The 25,199-nt window shown below is 44.5% G+C and overlaps 1 protein-coding gene across 1 annotated transcript in view; it reads left to right on the plus strand.

Moving 5' to 3' along the window:
* KCTD9 (potassium channel tetramerization domain containing 9) overlaps positions 1-25,199 on the plus strand; it is a 48,842-nt gene that overhangs the window by 13,421 nt on the left and 10,222 nt on the right. The window contains exons 4-9 of the mRNA XM_059695953.1: positions 6,526-6,622; positions 7,221-7,279; positions 7,480-7,608; positions 14,810-14,877; positions 14,960-15,055; positions 16,187-16,336. Of these exons, the coding sequence (XP_059551936.1) occupies positions 6,526-6,622; positions 7,221-7,279; positions 7,480-7,608; positions 14,810-14,877; positions 14,960-15,055; positions 16,187-16,336 (599 nt within the window). The remainder of the gene's footprint in view (positions 1-6,525; positions 6,623-7,220; positions 7,280-7,479; positions 7,609-14,809; positions 14,878-14,959; positions 15,056-16,186; positions 16,337-25,199) is intronic.

Raw genomic sequence — 25,199 nt, forward strand, 5'->3', positions numbered from 1 at the left:
ACTGCATAAGTAATGTTTGACAATCCTTCATAGTGGTCAAATACGATCAGTCAAAAATTGCTTGGTGTCATACACTTGAACATATACACATTACCATTTGATTCAGAAGAAAGCTTCTACAGTTGTAAAAGGCTTAAATACAGTAAATATTCTTAGCAAATAGTTGATATATTTAGCTCCACTCAATTAAACCCTGAAAATTTAAGTATGTTTTTTAAGCCATCATAGTAATTGTACTTGGTGAGTGGAGGTAGATCTCAGGATCATGGTACTGGTAGTTGCCCACTTAGAAGTAAGTGTATACTCTTCTCCCTCTCTACTTGGCAGCAAAAAAAATTTTCTGATCTTCTGTTATCCATTAGCCTAACAGAGTGATTGGCAAGCAAGCGTCATGTAATTGGTTCATTGCATACATACAAACAAAATAAAAAGCAATCAATTAGTGTTTATTTTTATTTCATCCTTATGAATCGTTGGATTTAAAAATATTTGGTATATTTATTTTCATCCTCTGCATTAATTGATATCTGGATTATCCTACTTTGGGCCAGTGGAAACCTCTTCAAATCCTTTTAACTCAACCTCATTAGTCTTTTATAGCTCCCTACTATCTGGAATAACAAGGTGTTCATCTTACACTTCTCCTGTCCTAGATCCTGATCAATGTTTTTTCTCAGAAGCCTTGATTTCTTTTCTTTTCTTTTTAATACTAGAGGGCCGGTGCACAAAATTCGTGCACAGCTAGGGCCCCTAGGTCTGGCCGGAGATCAGGGCTGATCAGGCTCCCCGCCTCCCCGCCTCCTCCTTCCCTTGCCTCCCACGCACCGCCACTGTGCAGTTTCCCCACCTCCTTGTCCTTCCCTCACTCCCTCAGTGCCCCGCCACCACTGCTGGTCGCCCGCCATGTTCCACACTGACCCCTGGTAGTCAGCGCACATCATAGGGAGTGATTGAACTCCCATTCTCCCGGTTGGACCCCCGAGGGGACACTTTGCATATTAGCCATATATATATATATATATATATATATATATATATATATATATATATATATATATATATAGGTTTCAGAGAAGAAGGGAGAGGGAGAGAGAGAAACATCAATGATGAGAGAGAATCACTGATGGGCTGCCTACAACCCGGCATGCGCCCTTGACCAGAATCAAACCCGGGACCCTTTAGTCCCAAGCCGACGCTCTATCCACTGAGCTAAACCAGCTAGGGCAGCCGTGGGCAAACTACGGCCCGCGGGCCGGAACCAGCCCGTTTGAAATGAATAAAACTAAAAAAAAAAAAGACCGTACCCTTTTATGTAATGATGTTTACTTTGAATTTATATTAGTTCACACAAACACTCCATCCATGCTTTTGTTCTGGCCCTCCGGTCCAGTTTAAGAACCCATTGTGGCCCTCGAGTCAAAAAGTTTGCCCGCCCCTGAGCTAGGGCCTTGATTTCTTTTAGTGAGAAATATCAACTCAAGACCCAATCTGGGTACTAGGGAGGCTCATTGTTATTGGGTTTATCACTGTTACTAGGGTTTTTGGTAGACAGAGTTGGAAATACATGCTAGCCAGAGATAAAATTTATATATAATATACAGTACCTTTTATGATATAAATCTTTATATATAACATAATATATAGAGCTTATCTCATGGATTTATGCTAATACTTCCAGTTTATAATCAGGATAATAAGATTTTTATTTAACTTTTATATCTCCTTTCTTCCATATCAGTAATCTTGATTTTTCAGGGACATTGGGAATGATCCTATCTAATGAAGAGGGAATATGCTAATTGACCCTCATGCTGCCAAAAAGATGGTGGCACCCACAGCCAATAAGGAGGGAATATGCTCATTGACTGCCTCACCCTCAAAGATGGCAGAGCCCACAGCCACAAGATGGCGGTGCCCAGTCCCCTCAGCCCCGCTGGGGCGCAGGCGCATGGCAAGACCAGGCCCGCCCAGGTGGGCCCGGCTGCTCCGTGCGCCTGTCTCCAGAGTCCCCCAGTTCCCTCAGCCACCCAGGGCTGGCCTGAGACACAGGCAAGCCTTGGATGGGAGCTGCCCAGCACCCCCCCAGGGCCGCCCGAGGCTCAGGTAACCAGGCCCGGCCGAGGCTTGCGCTGCCGGCAGTGGCAGCATCAGAGGTGTGATGGGGCATCACCTTCCCCTGATCACCAGGTCGCCTCCCACCCCTGAGGGGTCCCAGACTGCGAGAGGGGGCAGGCCATGCTGAGGGATTCCCCCTTCCAGTGCATGAATTTTCATGCACTGGGCCTCTAGTAGAATAATGTCACTCATTTACTTCATCCCACATAAAACACATAAATGTGTCAGTAAAAATCCCAGTACTTTCATTACCAATATGAATTCTAAAGAAAGTTAAACATTTTTGCAAATGTTCATTCCTTTCTCCCCTTACTTAAAAAATGATTGTTGCTGAAACCGGTTTGGCTCAGTGGATAGAGCGTCGGCCTGCGGACTGAAAGGTCCCAGGTTCTATTCCGGTCAAGGGCATGTACCTGGGTTGCCCACATCCCCAGTGGGGGGGGTGCAGGAGGCAGCTGATAGATGTTTCTCTCTCATCGATGTTTCTAACTCTCTCTCTCTCTCTCCCTTCCTCTCTGTAAAAAATCAATAAAATATATTTTTTAAAAAAAAGATTGTTATTTTTTCTACATTGTCAAAATATATAGCTATTATAAACTATATGCTCTCCTTTCAAACTATCTCTTAGTTTTACTCCTCAAGTGTATTTAATTTTTACCTCCATTCCTTATGTTGATGCTCCAATGGTTGTCTGAAACTTATTCTCCAGTAAATTCCTTATATATTGTGAGAACAATGTTCTATGACATCTTGCATGATAATAAGTATTTTGGCTTCTACACTTTCAAGTCAGTTGGGCCCTGGCCAGTAGCTCAGTTTGTTAGAGTGTCATCTTGACACACCAAGGTTGCAGGTTCTCTCCCCGGTCAGGCACATACAAGAATCAACTAATTAATGCATAAATACATGGAACAACAAGTGGATGTTTTTGTTTCTCTCTCCCCTCTTCCTATCTCTCTCTAAAAGTCAGTAAATAAATAAAATTTTCAAATTTAGCTTGACTGGATATATTATCATATGTCAAAAGTTAATTGGTAAATTTTAATAATGGGTAGTTTATTGCATATCGATTATAACTCAGTGAAGCAGTTAAAAACTACTTGGTCCACACATTTTCTTCCTTTAAATATCTGAAATATGTTACTCCATTTTATTCTGGCTTAAAATATCTATGTCAAAAAAAAAATCTGATCTTTCATAAGTGATTATCTTTCCTAAGTCACTCGAATGTTTAGTCTCCTGCTTTAAATTACAGTGATTATAGTAGACTTTTTGTGGATGTTCTGGGTTGTTCTGGATTGATTCTTTCAAATACATGGTGAGCCCTTTTAATATGTAGTTTCAAATCTTTTTAATTTCGTAACATTTTTTTGAAGTTTATATTACACTAGAGGCCTGGTGCACAAAAATTTGTGCACTCGGGGGGGTGGTCCCTCAGCCTGACCTGTGCCCTCTCGCAGTCTGGGACCCCTCAGGGGATGACCACCTGCTGGCTGAGGCCTGCTCCCCGGGGATTGGGCCTAAGATGGCAATCAGACATCCCTCTGGCAGCCCTCGGGGGATGTCCACTTGCCAGCGGGGAGCAGACCTAAGCTGCAGTTGGACATCCTTAGCGCTGCTGAGGAAGCGGGAGAGGCTCCCACCACCACTGCTGTACTGGCAGCCATCAGCCTGGCTTGTGGCTGAGCAGAGCTCCCCCATGTGGGAGCGCAATGACCACCAGGGGGCAGCTCCTGCATTGAGCGTCTGCCCCCTGGTGGTCAGTGTGTGTCATAGTGACCAGTCATTCCCTGTCTTTCTGCTGTTAGGGTCAGTTTGCATATTACCCTTTTACTATATAGGTTAGAGGCCTGGTGCACGGGTGGGGGCCAGCTGGTTTGCCCTGAATGGTGGGGATCAGGGTGGGGGTCCCATTGGGGTGCCTGGTCAGCCTGGGAGAGGGGCTGATGGCTGTTTTCAAGCTGCTCGCACCCCCTTTAGGGTTGGGGTCCCCACTGGGGTGCCTGGCCAGCCTAGATGAGGGGTTGAGGGCTGTTTTCAGGCTGCCCACACCCCCTTTAGTCTGGGGGTCCCCACTGGGGTGCCTGGCCAGCCTGGATGAGGGGTTGATGGCTGTTTTCAGGCTGCCCGCACCCCCTTCAGGGTGGGTGTTCCCACTGGGGTGCCTGGCCATCCTGGATGAGGGGCTGATGGCTGTTTTTAGGCTGCCCGCACCCCCTTCAGGGTGGGGGTCCCCACTGGGGTGCCTGGCCAGCCTGGATGAGGGGCTGATGGCTGTTCTCAGGTTCTCCACACCCCCTTCAGGGTGGGGATCCCCACTGAGGTGCCTGGCCAGCCTGGATGAGGGGGTGAGGGCTGTTTTCAGGCTGCCCGCACCCCCTTCAGGGTGGGGGTCCCCACTGTGGTGCCTGGCCAGCCTGGATGAGGGGCTGAGGGCTCTTTTCAGGCTGCCTGCAGCCCCTTCCGGGTGGGGGTCCCCACTGGGGTGCCTGGCCAGCCTGGGTGAGGAGCTGATGGCTATTTTCAGGCTGCTCGCACCCCCTTCAGGGTGGGGGTCCCCACTGGGGTTCCTGGCCATCCTGGATGAGGGGCTGATGGTTGTTTTCAGGCTGCCCGCACCCCCTTCAGGGTGGGGGTCCCCACTGGGTTGCCTGGCCAGTCTGGAAGAGGGGCTGATGGCTGTTTCCAGGCTGCTCGCACCCCCTTCAGGGTGGGGGTCCCCACCGGGGTGCATGGCCAGCCTGGATGAGGGGCTGAGGGCTGTTTTCAGGCTGCCCGCACCCCCTTCAGGGTGGGGTTCCCCCCTGGGGTGCCTGGCCAGCCTGGATGAGGGGCTGAGGGCTGTTTTCAGGCAGGCCAAGCCTGTAACTGAAGCTCCCAGTCTCTCCCTTTTTTCTTTTTTTTTTTTATTCTGGGATTTATTTACCTTCCGAAATTGAAACTTTGTTGCGGCTCCAGCTCTGAGGCTGGCTGGCTGAAACCAGGTATCTGAGGTTTGTTTTGCTTCTATAATTGCAACATTGTTGCTTAGAGTGCAGCTTAGAGCCCGGCTGCGGCAGGCGGGGAACCTTGGCTTCCTCCTTCACTGGAGCAAGCAAGCCTCATATTCGCTTCAGCTGCCTGGCTGCCGGCCGCCATCTTGGTTGGCAGTTAATTTGCATATCGCCCTGATTAGCCAATGAGAAGCATAGTGGAGGTGTGGTTAATTACCATGTTTGTCTATTTTTAGATAGGATATTTATTTTGTTCCCTGTCTAATCTTCCAGGACTCCTATTGTATGTATGTTGCATCTTGAACATTTATCTAATATATTTGAAATTTTCTATCAAGTCCTTATCATTTATTTCTTTTTTATTTCTAAAGCTTTTCCCTTTTGTATCTTTTATTTCCCTTAAGACATTGTCTTTTGTGTTTATTGACCCCTGTGTGTCTTCTAGTTTAATCTTCATTTCCAAAATTTTTCTTTTTATTTTCACTTGTCTTCTGAGTTCTCACACTTCATTTCTGAATTTTATAATTCTGATTTATGTTATTATATCTTGTATTATTCACTTCTTTTAGCATGTTTTGGAATATTAGGTTATGGTTTTTAATCTATTTTGTAGGCATTTCTTTTTGACACTTTCATTGTCTATAAGAATGTAATTCTTATTCTCTTAAAAAATTTTATATGGAATTTTATCTCAATCCTTTTTTGTTGCTCATCAGTTTTATGTGAAGATAGTTTTCTTTAACTTGTGAAGGGAGGGCTGAATTAGGAAAGTTTTTCTCATTTCATGGCTCTAGAGTTCCCTTTTCTGTGTTTCTGTGTGAAGTGTTAAAAAATGGAACTCCCCTTCTTATATGTTCTGGTTCTTTAGAATGTAGAACCTTTATGACTTTTTCTGTAATCCTTTTTTTTTTTTTTTTTGCCTCTATTCCATTCAACTTGAATGCTTTTCCCAACATCTTATCTGCACTATGGGACTTTGTCCTGAAAGGGAGTTTTGGCCAGTAGGTTCTGAGAGTTCATTTCCAGCCTCTTCAGATCTTACTGCAAACTACTTGTATTACTGATGATAGAAGTGGGCATACCCCTCCCACTTTCAGTCTATATTTCTTAAATGGACTTGCTGAGCTTTGAAGTGAATATTTGTAGATTCCTTTGGATTCTTACATTCATCGGGTACTCTGTTGTTTCTCTCAGCTTCTTCCTGCACAGATGCTAATAACATGCTGCTCTCTTCCTATCAGTGTTGATGGGAATACCTTATCATCTAATTTTGATTTAGATGTTGTCTATAGGTATGGGTTTTGTTGTCCTGATAGCTCTGGTACACTTTTATGTGTGTTTTTAGTTTTAAAAATCATGCTATTGCCATTTCCCCAAATACCAATTAAATTTATTATTTTCTACTTGTTCTCTCTAGATCCTCAGACAGATTCTAAACTACCAGAAGGGTTGTCAGGATCTCACACAGACTGGCTTACATTAAATGTTGGAGGGCGTTACTTTACCACTACACGGTAGGTGCGTGTGCATGTGTATAGCTGTGTGTCAGGGGGCACTATGTATCATTTGTTCTTCAGTTTACTGATTTCCTTAGAAGATATTGAAATGCTGCTTAAATATACTGTTATTGGAAACTATTTTTTAGAAACTTTATTTTAAAGAAAAGAGAAGAAAAATAATTCACAGATCATTCCAGAGAAAGCATGATTAGTACTGTAGAACATGCTTTTTAGAGATTCAGTAATACATATGCATTGCAAGTAAAAATTAATAATATTAAAATTCATAGAGACTACAAGTGCTTATATTAAAGGCATAGGAAAATATAAGTTTAGATCAAGAATATTGTGATATAATAGCTTGCAAGATGGATAGAATCATTTTTTTAAAAAAAGGAAACTAAAACAATGTATAAGTCAAAGGAAGTGCCAGAATAGAAGAGATTTTGATAAATGGCAACTTACTGCACATTTTTGTTTCCCAGCATCACTCCTACCAGGTTATAGCATGCATCTTTTTGAGAGAACAGCTGGGATCGAATATACTCTTGACTTAAATATGTTTGTTTATAAAGACAAATGGAGAAATCAATTTTTTTCCCTGAATTCTTAGGAGCACTTTAGTGAACAAAGAACCCGACAGTATGCTGGCCCACATGTTTAAGGACAAAGGTGAGTGCAACATAGGATTTTTACATTTTGTGTGATCTATTTGTATTGACTTTATATCTTTTGTCCTTCTTTACTTTTTAATAATAGCAACATTTTTACACAAGAAAAAACTTACTGTTATGTTCCACAATTTTTCTTCCATAAATTTCTAACTGTGTTTTTCATTATGGGGGATTTCCTTCATTTTAATGGTGACACAGGTGTCTGGGGTAATAAGCAAGATCACAGAGGAGCTTTCTTAATTGACCGAAGTCCTGAGTACTTTGAACCTATTTTGAACTACTTGCGTCATGGACAACTCATTGTAAATGATGGCATTAATTTACTGGGTGAGTTTTCAGTATAATTCTTCAGTCTTTTGTAAGTTTATTAATTTTTATTGTTTTCACTTGCTTAGTAAGTTAGTATATTTTCATAAAGTGAAGGTATATCTAAATGTTTTACTTGTGCAGTTGACCCTTAAATAACAATTGTTTGAGCTGCCTACTCCTCTTATACATGGATTTATTTATTTTTTAATAAATAGCATACAGTTGGCCCTCCCTATCTGCAGGTTTCACATCAACATTTATTTTTTTTCTAAACCTAACCTGAGGATATTATTTCCATTGCTTTTAGATAGAATGGGAGGGAGAGAGTGGAAGGGGAGAGGAGAAGAGAGAGAGAAACATCGATGTGAGAGAGGCACATCGATTGGTTGCCTCCAGTACATACCCCAAATGGACTGAGGAATGAACCCACAATCCAGGTACCTGCCCTTGACTGTGAATCAAGCCCATCACCGTTTGGTGTGCTGGCCGATGCTCTAACCAGTGAGCACACTGCCAGGGCATCAACAATATTTTTGATGTGCAGTTGAGAATACTCAGATGCAGAAGGCCAACTGGATGTATTGTTCTGTGCCATTTTTTATAAGGGACTTGAACATCAATAGATTTTGGTATTTGTTGGGGTCCTGAAATCAGTTTTCCACAGATACCAAGAACAACTGAACTTTTGGGGGAGTCAAAAATTATATGTAGATTTTTGACTGTGAGGGAGTTGACACCCCTAATCTCCATTGTTCAAAGCTCAACTGTATATGAGTGTATATAGCAGCAATCTTCAATCTTTTCATCTCATGATACACATAAACTAATTACTAAAATTCACCAAAAAAATGTTTTTTGCCAATCTGAAAAAAAGTAGGTATAATTTTGATTCATTCACACCTGACAGCTATTGTTCTGTTGGCTGATGTCATATTTTTTATTTGACAATCTAAGAGGAAAGAAGTCAGGTAGTGCATGTTTTAAATTTCTAGCAGCATACCAGTGTGCCTCTTGTGGAACACCTGTATGACACAGCACATGGGTTGAAAATCGCTGATATATTGGTATTGAAATGGATATAGGCACAGGTAGATAGTCTTGTGGAAAGTCTCTCCGAGTCCCCTTTGAGTGTTAAAAATAACACTCATTGAAACTTCCAGTCAAGATGGAGGAGTAGGTAAATGCTGTGGTCACCTCCTCTCACAACTGTAACTAGACAACCAAGGGGTCTGTGCTGCCTGTCACTGCTTGAGCCAATTAAGCAGAGATAGGGTTGAATTATATATGAGCATTTATTCCAATAATGCTGGCAGTATGGGAGAGCAGCAGGTCATCCACAACAATCTGCTCTGCTTCTCCCCATAAGCAAACTGCTTATATTGGGTAGAAGGACAAAGATTACATGTAAAGGCAAGGGAAAGTAGGCAAGGTATAATCATTACAGGTTACAAGCCATGGCTGCTGGGGAGTGTGGCAGAGGGCGGATGCCTCCAGGCGGGAATGCTGGGACCAGATTACAAAGAGCAGGGTTGTAAAGAGCAGATGCCTCTGGGACTGGATTGTTTCAGCCAAGAGGTTGTAAATCTTTCCATAATGATAGGCAGTTCTTGGGACAGGAGGATGGACTGCATTCTGATGTTAGCTCCCATGTCCCAGGGCATACAACTCCCAGGCAGGTTAGAATGTCCTTTCTTTACTGGAGATGTGCCCACAACCAAGGTACATGCCCTTGACCGGAATCGAACCTGGGACCCTTCAGTCTGCAGGCTGATGCTCTATCCACTGAGCCAAACCAGTTAGGACCCTTTCTTTAATCAGAACAAAACAATCATGGTTAACAGAACATGATTAATATTTCTTATTGTCGCTGGTCCCCAATATTCTATTTCTGCCCCTAACACAACCACATCAAAATTACAAGTCAATTATAGAATAACCACCCTTGAAACCACTTGAAGACTTGCTGAACAGAATGTCTGTGACTATGATATGAAGAAGAAATCATGTCAAGACTGGTAGGAGGGAGGACATGTGAAATGGGCTCTTCCCACACCATGTGTGGCAGTTAGAATTGGGAGGGATATCTGTCCTACCAAGGTCCTCCTGAGGAGCAAGGGAAGAGATGCCACTATGATATCTGGCCAGCTCTCTCCCGGACAGAAGTTCAGGCAGATGCCATTGTCCTTTTTTCCAGCCCTCTCCCACACAGCGGTGGTTGCATAGTCAAAGTTTATAGGCCTCCAAGTGACTGAATTTGGTTTGACTTAAGGAGTGGTGGGGAGCGTGGTGATCTGGAGTGTACATGCCTACTCATCTGCCAAATTATTGCCATGTGTGTGGGCCTAGGGTGCCAGAGACTTGGTTTTTTTAAAGAAAACCTGGAAATCTAAAATTTTATCTAAAATCTGATTTTGAAAACCCATCAGAATCAGCTTGGGGTGGGGTGGGGTGCTAGCTTATAATTTGTGTTGTAAAATGTTTTTATTTTAGCCGTCTACAAATATTATTATTATAAAAATAACCAGTGATCCACTTTTTTATAGAACCTTTTCCCTTCAGCAACTGGACCTCTAATGGCCACCCTCTCCTGATTACATTTTAAGACTCAGCTGTAGGCGTTGGATGGGCTCTTTCTGAGCTTCCGCTGTTCATTTCTCCTGTGTTGTTGATAGCATTTCATGTCCTTCCTGCTATCTCTGACTTCAGCAATGCAGGGTATTAACAAGCTGTTCATGTTTCTCTGCCATTGCTCTTTTACATTTAGTTTTTCAGCAAACAGAGCGCGCTCCTGATTCACTTTATGTGGTGTTGTTTCGAATGAGTACAGTTTCTGTCCAAACTCTTTACATTGACTATAAATTGCCCCACGTAATTACATGCTTTAAAATAGTCTACAGTGATTTATTTATCTTCTTCCCACGTACTTAAATAACCTTAGTTCTTGCTCTTAATTTGTGCTCTCATCAGTATGTATTTTTTGTTTACCTTCATCATTTCCTTCTGTTCCTGCCTTTAATGGCCTTCACTTTTTCCATGAGTCATGTCTTCCTTTCTCTTGCTTTCATTTGTCTTCAGAACATTCTTTCTTTGACTTAAATAATCTTTTCTATATTTTTCAGGTAAATCTCACCTCAATTCAATTAGTCTACTAACTTGAGAACTTTTCTAGTATTTCAGTACCTATTTCCCTAAAGCTAACATTAATTTTCTGAAACCCAGTTTGATACAGAAAAAAAAGAATGGTCTTAACTATTAGAAAACCTGTAATTTAAAACATATAATTGAATATTAATGATTTATGGAGGACCTACCAGGTAGGTGCCAAATATTATACCAGATAGTAAATACGTATTATCTCTTTTAATATTTCTGACAACTTTGTTTGCATGGTAAAAATGTCCCCATTTCACAAATGTGGAGGCTTTAGTTAAGAGAAAGATTATAGCTTCTTCAAGTCAAAATCTGAGCTGGGATCAAATCCAGATTTTACTGGTGCTAACAGAAAATACACTAAATATCACATCCTTTCCTAAACTGTCCCTCAGCAGGCAGTTGCATTTACAAGGCTTTCTTGGAAGTTTTTAAGGTTTAGTTCTGAGCCTAGAATTGGACAAACATTCTTACCACACTCCCTGGGAGGTTCTGATTTACCCATAAAAACTTGGCAAACTGAGAGTGAGGCCCCTACAATCTTGTTTTGCTGGGTTTCGACCAGAGACAGATACTGAAGTGTGGCTGCCACCTTCCTGAGAAATCCAGAGAGGAAGCCACTCTGGTGTGGACAGAAGATGTTATCCCACAGCAGCTACCTGAGTGGTGTGCTGGTCCTTAGATGGCCTTTGTTTTGCAATTTGAGTATTGGAGGTGGCATTGGGTTTCCCCAGAAAAGATTGTAATCTTTTTCCCAGATAACTGCTGTGGTTTTCTATATCTAATTATAGTTACCCTTATCTTGGAAACATTTGAAGGGAGAGATTACACCTTTTACTATTTTTGTAATTTCTCAGTCCTTTTTAAAAGAGTAAACTCAGTCTACTGAATAACTGAAGTCTTCATTTTAAAGAAAATGGATCCCAATTTATTCCCACACTAGAGACCCGATGCATGAAATTCGTGCAAGAGTAGTCCTTCGCAGCCGCTGCAGCTGCCTTGATCCCTCCTTCACAGGTGTGGTGGCTACCTCGATCCCGTGGCTGTAGCCCCGGCTTTAAATGGAAGGTTGTCAGGAAGGACGTCCGGACAGCCATTCGGTCTATTTGCATATTACACTTCTATTATTATAGACTAGAGGCCCGGTGCACAAAAATTTATGCACTGGCTGGGGGCAGGGGGGGCTCCCCTCAGACCGGCCTGTGCCTTCTCACAGTCTGGGACCCCTCGGGAGTTAACCACCTGCTGCCTTAGGCCGCTCCCCGGGTCGCAGATGGCAGGCCCGGATGGCGGCAGGGCAGGCGGTGGATTGCACTGTCCCGCCCCACTGCCCCAGGCCGCACACGGGAGGCCCGGATGGCGGTGGGCAGGTGGCGGCTCGCGCTGTGCCGCCCTGCCTGCAGTATGCAAATTTAATGGCCATCTTTCTTGGGTTAATTTGCATACTCTTCTGATTGGCTTATGGGTGTAGCGAAGGTACGTTCAATTAGCATCTTTGCCTTTTATTAGTGTAGACTAGAGACCCAGTGTACAAAATCCATGCACTCGGGGGAGGGGGTCCCTCAGCCTGGATTGCAAGAGGGTGCAGGCCAGGTCGAGGGACCCCACTGGTGCACAATTGGGGCCAGAGAGGGATGCGGGAGGTTGGCCAGCCAGGGAGGGACCGTTGGAGGGCTCCAAGGCCTGTCCAACCCATCTCGCTCAGTCCTGATCAGCCAGACTCCAGCAACAAGTTAACCTACCAGTTGGAGTGTCTGCCCCCTGGTGGTCAGTGCACATCATAGCAAGCGGTTGAGCAGCCTTAGCATATTATTAGCATGTTATGCTATGATTGGTTGAATGGCCAACTGGACGACCGGACACTTAACATATTAGGCTTTTATTATAAAGGACTAGAGGCCCGGTGCACAAAAATTTGTGCACTCAGGGGGGGAGGGGGGTCCCTCAGCCCGGCCTGTGCCCTCTCGCAGTCTGGGACCCCTCGGGAGATAAAGACCTGCTGGCTTAGGCCTGCTCCCGGGTGGCAGAGGGCAGGCCCAATCCCTAGGTGCAGACTCTGGTCGGGCTCAGAGCAGGGCCGATTGGGGAGTTGGGGCACCGCCCCCTGTCATACACAGAGCAGGGTGATCAGGAGGTTGTGATTCCACCCTCAGTCACGCTCAGGGTAGGGCCGATTGGGGGGTTGGGGCACCATCCCCTGTCACACTCAAGGCAGGGTCGATGTGAAGGTTGCGGCACCACCCTGTCATGCACAGAGCAGGGCCAATCAGGGGGTTGGGGCATTTCCCCCTGTCACTCACAGAGCAGGGCCCATCAGCGGGGTTGGGGCTCTGTACCCTGTCACACACAGAGCAGGGCCCATCAGGGGGTTGGGGCACCGCCCTCTATCACCCACAGAGCAGGGCCCATCAGGGGGTTGGGGTGCCACCACTCTCACACTCACGGCAGGGCCGATGGGGAGGTTATGGCTCCACCCCGTCACACACAGAGCAGGGCCCGTCGCGGGGGGGGGGGGGGGGGTGGTTCGGGCGCCGCAACCTGTCACACACAGAGCAGGGCCGATCCGGGGGTTGGGGCGCCGCACCCTGTCACACACACAGCCGCAGGGCGATCAGGGGGTTTGGGCACTGCCCCCTGTCATGCTGATCCCGGTGCCGGGAGGCATATTACCCTTTTACTATATAGGGTAGAGGCCTGGTGCATGGGTGGGTGCCGGCTGGTTTGCCCAGAAGGGTGTCCTGGATCAGGGTGGGGGTCCCCACTGGGGTGCCTGGCCAGCTTGGGTGAGGGGATGATGGCTGTTTGCAGCTGGTCACACATCATTCAGGGTGGGGGTCCCCACTGGGGTGCCTGGCCAACCTGGGTGAGGGGATGATGGCTGTTTGCAGCTGGTCACACACCCTTCAGGGTGGGGGTCCCCACTGGGGTGCCTGGCCAGTCTGGGTGAGGAGCTGAGGGCTGTTTTCAGGCTGGGGGTGACTGAAGCTCCCAACCACTCCTTTTTTCCTTTTTTCTTTTCTTTTTTTTTATTCTGGGCCAGCTTTAGCTTTGAGGCTTGGCTCCAGCTCTTAGGCCTCCGCTGCTGAAAGTAGGTTTCTGGCCTTTGCTTACAATGTTGCGATCCTGCTGGCTGAAGCCCGGCAGGTTTCTGGGGTTTTCTTTAGCTTCTATGCTTGTTACATAGTTGCTTGCAGCTCAGAGGCCTGCAGGGGCAGGCGGGGAACGTTGGAGTCCTCCGTCACCGAAGCAAGCAAGCCTCATGTTAGTTTCAAGCTGCCTGGCTGCCGGCAGCCATCTTGGCTGACAGTTAATTTGCATATCTCGCTGATTAGCCCATGGGAAGAGTAGCGGTCGTACGCCAATTACCATGTTTCTCTTTTATTAGATAGGATACTCTAATGAAAATGTTTATTGACAAATGTGAGAATGTAGATGTAATAAGTCACCAAGACAATGCACAGATTTTCTTTACCAAACTAAGAAAAATAAATGATAGATTAAAACCCCTTTTATCTTTTAGAAATCTTTTTTTAAATTGATTCTTCTATAAAAATGGTTTCTAAATTATACTTTTGATTTTTGCTTTGAAGTTTACTTCTATTTATTTCTATAATTTCCTAATTCAGTAAGTCTAAGATATTTGGGACAAACCTATTTAGATCTGTTCCACTGGAAGAGGTCAATGAAATGTTAAGATTAGATAAACTATTTTTTATTGGATTCACAATCAAACCACTATATCAATGATTTGAGGAATGTGTGGTATTAGGATTTTTTGCTTATGGCTTCTTTATAGTAATTTGTATAAGTGATTTTGAAATATGGAAGCCTTTCATTCTATTTCACTAGTTTTTCACGTTTTTTCTTTTGATAAATGTAAACTACCTACTTTGTTTTACAAGTATTTTAAAATATTCTATTATGTTCTAAACAAGAGTTTTTTTTCTTCAATATTGATTGATAACCTGCCTTTTGAATTTCACTTCTTTTGTGAGAATTTTACATAAAGAATTATATAAATATTAAAATGAAGTTTTCTGTAAAAGTCACATCGTTTTTATTATCATAGGGGTGTTGGAAGAAGCCAGATTTTTTGGTATTGACTCATTGATTGAACACCTAGAAGTGGCAATAAAGGTAAGGCTACACTAGCCAATACTACATTTGTGGTGTCTATCTCCCAAAATGCTTTAGTAATTTCTTAATATCTCTTTTCAAGAATTCTCAACCACCAGAGGATCATTCACCAATATCGCGAAAGGAATTTGTCCGATTTCTGCTAGCCACTCCAACCAAATCAGAATTGCGTTGCCAGGTAATTAAAACAGACATTTACATAAGTAATGTCAGCAAATCTGTGAGTAATGTTTTACATTCTTGTAGGATTTTTTTTTTGCTTCATTTTCTTTTGTCATGCAAGATATAATCTAATTATGGGCCATAGCATTGATATAATCCCAAAATGGTTAGCAAAAAAAGAGATATGTAATAGCTTCTTTTATTGTCCAGTTATTCCAGTTATATTTCACATAGAAGTCTGTGAGTAGTGCATAGAAATTTCAGCAATTAAAATAAAACAATTGTTTGTACAGTTATGCATGACTAGTCAGTGGCAGATACTTTTACATTTATGTTTATAGCATTAAAGTTTTTTAAAACCACAATATTTGCTTTTCAAAAAGAAACTATCTTGAATTGTTTAATTAAAAAATTATCTATATATATAAAACCCTAAGCCATCGGTTGACCGTTCAACTGCTCAACCATTTGACTGGCCACTATGGCACTCAGTGCAGGTGCCAGACACTGGGCTCATGGCTGGTGAGCACTGCTGCAGCAGTGCAAGCCTCTCCCCTCTCCACAGCAACACTACTGAGCAGCAGCAGCAGGCACAATGGGGCTAGGATGAGCAGGAGCAGTGCGGCTTGAGCTCCGCCCTGGCTGCCTGCTGCTTCACGTACTACTACATCCCTTAGGATGTCGAACTGCTGGTTTCTGCCCAATCCCTGCAGGCCAGGCAGAAACTGGCATTACGACATCCCCCAAGGGGTCCCGGATTACGAGAGGGTGCAGGCCAGGCTGAGGGACCCCACCGGTGCATGAATCCATGCACCAGGCCTCTAGTTTAAATATAATTAGATTTAACAAAAATAATACTAGTCAGCAGGTAGTGGCTAACAGAGATCTCTCTTTAGAAAAGTCTGCACATAAATGTGGTATAGCCAGACTGCATTCTATTGTTAATTGTAAACAGTTTCTTTTACTAGAACCCAGTCAGGACACTGATTTTATATATCTTAACTTCCATTTGATCGTGTTTTGTAATAAATTCCAAATGACTGAACCACCAATTGCTTCTAAAAAAACTTGGTGGTTAGGTATAGTAATTAAATGTAATGCAACAAATGGTTTCAATATGGTGACAATTTGTGTTTTTTAATTTCAGGGTTTAAACTTTAGTGGTGCTGATCTTTCTCGTTTGGACCTTCGATACATTAACTTCAAGATGGCCAATTTAAGCCGCTGCAATCTTGCACATGCTAATCTCTGCTGTGCAAATCTGGAACGAGCTGATCTCTCTGGATCAGTGCTTGACGTAAGAATCATTTTTGGTTACAAGAGAAAATTAAATTGTTAGTCTATTGAGCATGCTCAAAAAGCAGAAATTACATCTGTCTCTTACTGAAACATTTACTTAAACACTGATAAAACTGAAGGCTTTGAAAGTGAAATGGGTTGGTTTTGTAACTTTGGCTCTCTCTTTCTATATATGTTTGTATATGTGTTTACATGTAGGTACGTGAAGATTTGTGTGTGCGCACATATGTATATATGCATGTATGTATAGAAAAATTACCTGTGTTAATTTGAGGTTAGATAATACATGTAGAACCAATAGTGAAATTTAATAACTTCTAGCTTTTAAGTTTCTTAATACCAAAACCCATGTCTGCATATGTCTATATGTCTTTTGAATTAACAGCACCTAATATAGTACTTGCTTTTTGTAGTCATTGAATAAATGTGTCTCAAATTTTATAATTTTGGAAGTAGACTCAAAAGCAGGATGTTAATTCTTCCAACCCATGAACCACAGTACAGGCTTCCTCTTGTTTATATCTTCCTCTGCCTCTTTTTTAATGTTCTGTAGTTTTCTGAGTACAAGTCTTTTACCTCCTTGGTTAAGTTTATTCCTAAGTATCTTATTTTTTTTGTTGCAATGGTAAATGGGATTGTTTGTGTAGTTTCTCTTTCTGAGAACTCATTATTGGTGTATAAAAATGCCATAGATTTCTGGGTGTTAATTTTGTAACCTGCTACCTTCCCGAATTCATATATTAAATCTAGTAGTTTTTTGGTGGAGTCTTTAGAGTTTTCTGTGTACAATACCATGTCATCTGCGAATAATGGAGCTTTACTGCCTCCTTTCCAATTTGGATGCCTTTTATTTCTTCCTCAGGTCTGATCACTGAGACTAGAATTTCCAGTACTATGTTGAATAGAGTGGTGAAAGGGGACCTCCCTGTATTGTTCCTGATCTTAAGGGAAATGCTTTTAGTTTTTTCCCACTGAGTCTGATGTTGGCTATAGATTTGTCATATATGCCTTTCTTACTTTGAGGTATGATCCCTCTGTTCCCACCTTGTTGAGAGTTTTATCATATATGGGTACTGGATTTTATCTAATGCATTTTTTGCATCTATTAATATAATCATATGATTTTTATCGTTCATTTTGTTTATGTTATATGTCACATTTATTGATTTGTGAATACAGTGGGGCCTTGACTTACGAGTTTAATTCGTTCTGTGACCGAGCTCGTAACTCAGATTACTCATATGTCAAATCATTAAAGTGAACGAGTGAGACACGTGATGCTGGGCTGATGTTGTGGCATTCACTGTGACGTTCGCTGCGCCAACTAGCGGTGGGGTATCTGAAGCTGGCTCGTAACCTGAATTTTAGCTCGCAACTCAAAGCAAAAAAACGGCAGAGAGACGGCTAGTATCTCGAAAAACTCGTTAGTCGGGACACTCGTAAGTCAAGGCCCCACTGTATTGTACCAACCTTTTTATCCCGGAATAAAACCCATTTGGTCATGGTGTATGATCTTTATAGTGTATTGCTGGATTTGATTTGCTAATATTTTGTTGAGGATCTTAGCATTTTTGTTTATCAGGGATATTGGCCTATAATTTTCTTTCTTTGTAGTGTCTTTATCTGGCTTTGGAATTAGGGTAATGCTCGCCTCATGAAAAGCTTTGGAAGTTTTCCCTCCTCTTGAACTTTTTAGAATAGCTTGAGGAGGGTAAGTGTTGGTTTTTCTTTGAATGTTAGGTAAAATTTGCCTGTGAAGCCATCTGGTCCAGGACTTTTGTTTGCTAGGAGTTTTTAAATTACTGCTTTGATTTCATTAGTTGTTACCAGCCTTTTCACTGTTTTCTGATTCTTCTTGATTACGTTTTGGAAGATTGTATGTTTCTGGGAATTTGTCCATTTCACCCACGTTGTCCAATTTGTTCACATATAGTTGTTCATAGTATTTTCTTCCTATCCTTTGTATTTCTGTGATGTCAGTTGTTACTTCTTCTTTTTCATTTCTGATTTTATTTCTGTCCTCTCTCTGTTCCTTGATGAGTCTGGTTAACGGTCCATCAATCTTTTTCTTTTTCTTTTTTTTTTTTTTTTAATATATTTTATTGATTTTTTACAGAGAGGAAGGGAGAGAGATAGAGAGCCAGAAACATCGATGAGAGAGAAACATCGATCAGCTGCCTCCTGCACATCTCCCACTGGGGATATGCCCGCAACCCAGGCACATGCCCTCGACCTTTCAGTCCGCAGGCCGACGCTCCATCCACTGAGCCAAACCGGTTTTGGCTCTTTTTCTTTTTTTCAATCCTCACCCAAGGATATTTTTCCATTGATTTTTTTAGAGAGAGTGGAAGAGAGGGAAAGACAGAGAGAAATATCGATGTGAGAGAAACACACGTACCCTGACCAGGGCCCAGGCCGGGGAGTATCCTGCAACTGAAGTACGAGCCTTCACCAAAATCAAACCCGGGACCCTTTGGTCCCAGGCCGGCGCTCTATCCACTAAGCCAAATTGGCTAGGGCAGGTTTATCAATCTTGTTTATCTTTTCAAAAAACTAGCTGTTGGTTTCATTGATCTTTCTTTCTTCTTTTTTCTTTCTTTTTTTTTTTTTCTTTTCTTTTTTTTTTTTTTTGCCTCTATGTCATTTATTTCTGCTCTGAGCTTTATTATTTCCTTTCTTCTAATTACTCTGGGCTTTGTTATTCTTTTTCTAGTTATTTTAGGTGCAGGGTTAGATAGTTGGAGGTTTTTCTTGCTTCTTGAGGTAGGCCTGTAATGCTGTGAATATCCTTCTCAGGATTGCTTTTACTATGTCCCATAGATTTTGTTTTGTGTTCATTTTCGTTTGTTTCTAGGAAGTTTTTTTATTTATTTCTTGATCTCATTGGTAACCCATTCTTTGTTTAATAACATGCTATTTAGCCTCCATGTGTTTGAATATTTTTGAGTGTTTATATTGTAGTTGATTTCTAGTTTCATGCCATTGTGATCTGAGAAAATGCTTGATGTGATTTCAATCTTCTTGAATTTATTAAGACTCATTTTGTGTCCTAATATGTGATCTATCTTTGAGAATGTTCCAGGTGCACTTGAGAAGAATGTATATTCTACAGCTTCGGGATAAAATGTCCTGTAAATATCAGTTAAATTCATATGATCTAGTATGTCATTTCAGGTCACTATTTCCTTGTTTATTTTTTGTTTGGAAGATGTATCCAACGTTGACAGTGGGCTATTCAATTCCCCTACTATGACTGCTTTGCCTTCATTCTCTTCCTCATAATCACCAAGAGTTTTTTTTTTTGTTTTTTTTTATGGTGCTCCTATATTGGGTGTATATATTTTTACCAGTGTTATGGTCTCCTGTCTGATCAATCCCTTTAGTATTATGTAGGGACCTTTGTCTTAAAATCTATTTTGTCAGATATAATATATTGTTAATGCAGCTTTTTTGTTTTTTGTTTGTTTCCATTTGCATGGAATATATTTTTCATCTCTTCACTGTTAGTCTGTTTGAATCTTTTTATGAGGTGGGTCTCTTGAGGACAATGTTATATATGTAATGTTTTCTTATCCATTTAGCTGTCCTATGTTTTTTGGAGCATTTAATCCATTTACATTTAAGGTTATCATTATTTTTTAATATCTTTATTATTGAGAGTATTACAGATATCCCTCTTTTTCCCCCATTGCCCCTCTCCACTTGGTTCCTCCCCCACCCCAGGCCTTTACAACCCTACTGTCTGTGTCCATAGGTAAGCTCTTTGGTTAATCTCTTTTGCCCTCCCACACCCCCCTTCCCTCTGAAATTCATCAGTCTGTTTCATGTTTCCATGCCTATTCTATTTTATTCACCAGTTTATCTTGTTCATTAGGTTTCTTGTTCATTATTTTGATTTTTAGATTCAATTGTTGATAGATATGTATTTGTTGCCATTTTATTTTTCATATTTTTTATCTCTTATTATTATTATTATTACTAGAGGGCCAGTGCACAAATTTGCGCAAGGGTGGGGACCTGCCAGCCCGGCCCTGATTGGGGCAGATCAGGGCTGGGCCTGTTGGGAGGAGGAGATGGTGGGAGGTTGGTCGGCCGGCCTGCCCAATCAGGGCCAAGCTGGTTGAGGGGAGGGGCCGCAGGTGAGTGGCCAGTGGGCCCTGCCCCCGATTGGGGTTGGGGGGCCAATTTGGGGTTGGGTCGGCCATGGGGAGGGGCTGTGGGCAGTGGGCCAGTCAGCTGCGCCCTCGAATAGGGTGGGGGGTGTTGACCGATGGCCAGCAGCCTGGGGGAAGAGCCATGGGTGGTTGGCTAGCTGGCCCTGCCCCTGATGGGGGGAGGGGTCTACCTGGGGAGGGGCAGCTGGAGATTGGCCAGCTGGCCCCGCCCCCTGTTGAAGTTAGGGGGGGCAATCAGGGGTGGGGCTAGTCAGGGGAAGGGTCTGTGGGCCGATCAGGGTGGTGGGGGCCCATAGGGGGCATAGCTGGCCAGTGGGAGGGGTTGCAGGAGGTTGGCTGGCCAGCCCCGCCCCCTATTGGGGCAGGGGGTGCGATCATGGGCTCGTGGGCGGGGGGAGGGGCTGCAGGCCTATCATGGTGGGGTGGGCTGATCAAGGGTGGGGCTAACGGGGGGGGGGAGGAGGAGGAGGCATTTGGCCTGTCAACCCCACTCTTGATCAGGGTGGGAGAGTCCGATCAGGGGCAGGCCAGTAGCGGGGAGGGGCTGCGCAGTTGGCCGTGAGGTTGATCTGGCTGGTTCACTGGCCCCAGTGGGCATCATAGCGACCGATTGTTACGGTCATTATGGCCAATACGGTCGCTGGCTTTTTATATATATACTAGAGGCCCGGTGCACAAAAATTTGTGCACTCGGTGGGGAGGGGGGTCCCTCAGCCCGGCCTGTGCCCTCTCGCAGTCTGGGACCCCTCGGGAGATAACGACCTGCTGGCTTAGGCCTGCTTCCGGGTGGCAGAGGGCAGGCCCAATCCCTAGGTGCAGCCCCTGGTCGGGCTCAGAGCAGGGCCAATTGGTGAGTTGGGGCGCCTTCCCCTGTCATGCACAGAGCAGGGCAGATTGGGAGGTTGCGATGCCACCCTCAGTCACGCTCAGGGTAGGGCCGATTGGAGTGTTGGGGCACCGCCCTGTCACACTCAAGGCAGGGTCGATGGGGAGGTTGCGGTGCTACCCCCTGTCACACACAGAGCAGGGCCAATCGGGGGGTTGAGGAGCTCCCCCCTGTCACTCACAGAGTAGGGCCTATAGGGGAGTTGGGGCATCGCCCCCTGTCACACTCAGGGCAGGGCGGACAGGGGGTTGGGGCGCCACCCTCTATCACCCACAGAGCAGGGCCGATCTGGGGGTTGGGGCGCCGCCACTGTCACACTCAGGGCAGGGCCGATGGGGAGGTTATGGCTCTACCCCATCACACACAGAGCAGGGCCCGTGGGGGGGGGGGGGGGGTTGGGGCGCCGCCCTTTATCACCCACAGAGCAGGGCCGATCAGGTGATTGGGGCGCCGCCACTTTCACACTCAGGGCAGGGCTGATGGGGAGGTTATGGCTCTACCCCGTCACACACAGAGCAGGGCCCGTTGGGGGGGGAGAGGGGGGGGGTTGGGGCGACGCACCCTGTCACACACAGAGCATGGCTGATCAAGGGGTTGAGGCGCCGCACCCTGTCACACACACAGCCGCAGGGCGATCAGGGGGTTTGGGCGCTGCCCCCTGTCACGCTGATTCCGGTGCCGGGAGGCCTCTCGGCTCTGCTGATCCCAGTGCTGGGAGGCATATTACCCTTTTACTATATAGGATAGAGTCCTGGTGCATGGGTGGGGCCGGCTGGTTTGCCCTGAAGGGTGTCCTGGATCAGGGTGGGGGGTCCCCACTGGCGTGCCTGGCCAGCCTGGGTGAGGAGATGATGGTTATTTGCAGCTGGTCACACACCCTTCAGGGTGGGGGTCCCCACTGGGGTGCCTGGCCAGTCTGGGTGAGGGGCTGAGGGCTGTTTTCAGGCCGACTGAAGCTCCCAACTGCTCCTTTTTTTCTTTTTCTTTTTTTATTCTGGGCCAGCTTTAGCTCTGGCTCTAGCTCTGAGGTTTCTGCTGCTGAAAGAAGATATCTGGTTTTTTTCGGTTCTGTAATCAAAACACTGTATAACTCTAGCTCTGAGATCCAGGCCTTGCTGAAAGCAGGTTTCTGGTGTTTTGTTTAGCTTCTATATTTGTTACAATGTTTCTTAAACTGCAGGCTCAGAGGCCAGCAAAGCAGGCAGGGAATGTTGGTTTCCTCTGTCACTGAAGCAAGCAAGCCTCATGTTAGTTTCAAGCTGCCTGGCTGTCGGCCACCATCTTGGCTGGCAGTTAATTTGCATATCTCGCTTTTTAGCCAATGGGAAGGGTAGCAGTCATACGCCAATTACCATGTTTCTCTTTTATTAGATAGGATAGATCATTATTAAAGAACTAGAGGCCCAGTGCACAAAAATTTGTGCACTCGGGGGTAGGGGGTCCCTCAGCCCGGCCTGTGCCCTCTCACAGTCTGGGACCCTTCGGGGGGACCACTTGCTGGCTTAGGCCTGCTACCCGGGGGATTAGGCCTAAGATGGCAATCAGACATCCCTCTGGCAGCCCGGCAGCCCTTGGGGGATGTCCATTTGCCAGCGGGGAGCAGACCTAAGCTGCAGTCAGACATCCTTAGCGCTGCTGAGGAGGCGGGAGAGGCTCCCACCACCACTGCTGTACTGGCAGCCCTCAGCCTGGCTTATGGCTGAGCAGAGCTCCCCCCGTGAGAGCACACTGACCACCAGAGGGCAGTTCCTGCATTGAGCATTTGCCCCCTGGTGGTCAGTGTGTGTCATAGTGACCAGTCATTCCCAGTCTTTCTGCTGTTAGGGTCAGTTTGCATATTACTCTTTTACTATATAGGATAGAAGCCTGGTGCACGGGTGGGGGCCGGCTGGTTTCCCCTGAAGGGTGATCCGGATCAGGTTGGGGGTCCCGCTGGGATGCCTGGCCAGCCTGGGTGAGGGGCTGAGGGCCGTTTTCAGGCTGGCGGGTAACTGAAGCTCCCAGACTCTTTTTTCTTTTCTATTTTATTCTGGGATTTATATACCTTCTATAGCTGTCACTGGAGCTGAATGCCGGCTCCAGCTCTGAGGCCGTTGCTGGCTGAAAGCAGGTATCTGGGTTTGTTTAGCTTCTATAATTGCAACATTGTTGCTTCCGGAGCTCAGAGCTGGGCTGCGGCAGGCGGGCACCTTGGCTTCCTCCATCACTGGAGCAAGCAAGCTTCATGTTCGCTTCAGCTGCCTGGCTGCCGGCCGCCATCTTTGTTGGCAGTTAATTTGCATATCCTGCTGATTAGCCAATGGGAAGCGTAGCGAGGTATGGTTAATTACCATGTTTGTCTATTATTAGATAGGATTCCCTTAAACATTTCATGTAATACTGGTTTGTTGGTGATGAACTCCTTTAGCTTTTCCTTGATTGTGAAGCTATTTATCTAACCCTCAATTCTAAATGAGAGCTTTGCTGGGTAGAGTAATCTTGGTTGTAGCTCCTTGCTATTCATCACTTTGAATATTTCTTGCCACTCCCTTCTGGCCTGCATAGTTTCTGTTGAGAAATCAGTTGACAGTCGTATGGGTGTTCCCTTGTAGGTAACTAACTGCTTTTCTCTTGCTGCTTTTAAGATTCTCACTTTCTTTAACTCTTGGCATTTTAATTATGATGTGTCTTGTTGTGAACCTCTTTGAGTTATTCTTGTTTGGGACTCTTCGTGATTCCTGGATTTGTAAGTCTATTTCTTTCACCAGGTAAGGGAAGTTTTTTGTCATTATTTCTTCAAAGAGGTTTTCAATATCTTGCCTTATCTCTTCTTCTTCTGGCACCCCCATAATGTAAATGTTAGTACCCTTGAAGTTGTCCCAGAGGTTCCTTACACTATCTTCATATTTTTGGATTCTTTTTACTTTTTGCTCTTCTGATTGGGTGTTTTTTGTTTTCTCATACTCCAAATTGTTTATTTGATTCTTGGAATACTCTCTTCTACTGATGAATTTCTATAAATTATTCCTTTTTTTCAGTCGGTGTATGATTAATTTCTGCCTGGTCCTCTTTCGTGTCTTTGACATTCTCACTAAGATCCTTGAAAGTCTTATGAAGATCCTTGAGTAAACTTTTAACCATAGTTTTGAATTTTGTATCCAGTAGTTTGCTTTCTTCCATTTCTTTTATTTGTGACATGTTTTTTTGGTTCCACATTTTGGCTCCTTCCCTGTCTTTGTTTCTATGTATTAGGAAGAGCTGCTATGTTTCCTGGAATTGGTAGAGTGGTCTTATATTGTAGGTGTCGTGTAGGGACCAGTGGCTCAGCCTCCCCAGTCACCTGAGGTTGAAACTCTAGGTGTGCCTTTGTGTGGTCTGTGTGCACAGTCGTATAGTTGAGCCTCAATTGCTGTTGGCGTCACTGGAGGGGTTGACCTACAGGCCAGTTGGCTTTGAGGACCAGATGCAACTACAGTGGGAGAGCTGCTGTGCAGGAAACACCCCTATGGAGCAGGACTTGCTTCAGTGGGGCTTTGGTGCTCATTGAGTATTCCTCTTGAGTGTGTCACTTGGAGATATGTAGAGTTGTAATCTGCTATGATCTAAAGCTGTCCACTGAGTGCACTGGCTCTAGTGCCTCCAGGGAGGTGTAAAGTCAACCACTGCCTGGGGCCACCCTGTAGGAGCTATAGAAGGATCTGCACATGGCTGCTATTTTTCTATTTGTATTGGGCTTGGAAGTGCCTAGGCAAGCCCCAGCTGTGAAGCAAGGGAAGGTGGTGCTAGTGCTGGATCTTGGGCCTTTTATTGATAGGTTTGTG

This window comes from Myotis daubentonii, chromosome 5 (assembly GCF_963259705.1).
Source record: "Myotis daubentonii chromosome 5, mMyoDau2.1, whole genome shotgun sequence".
Classification (NCBI taxonomy): Eukaryota; Metazoa; Chordata; class Mammalia; order Chiroptera; family Vespertilionidae; genus Myotis; species Myotis daubentonii.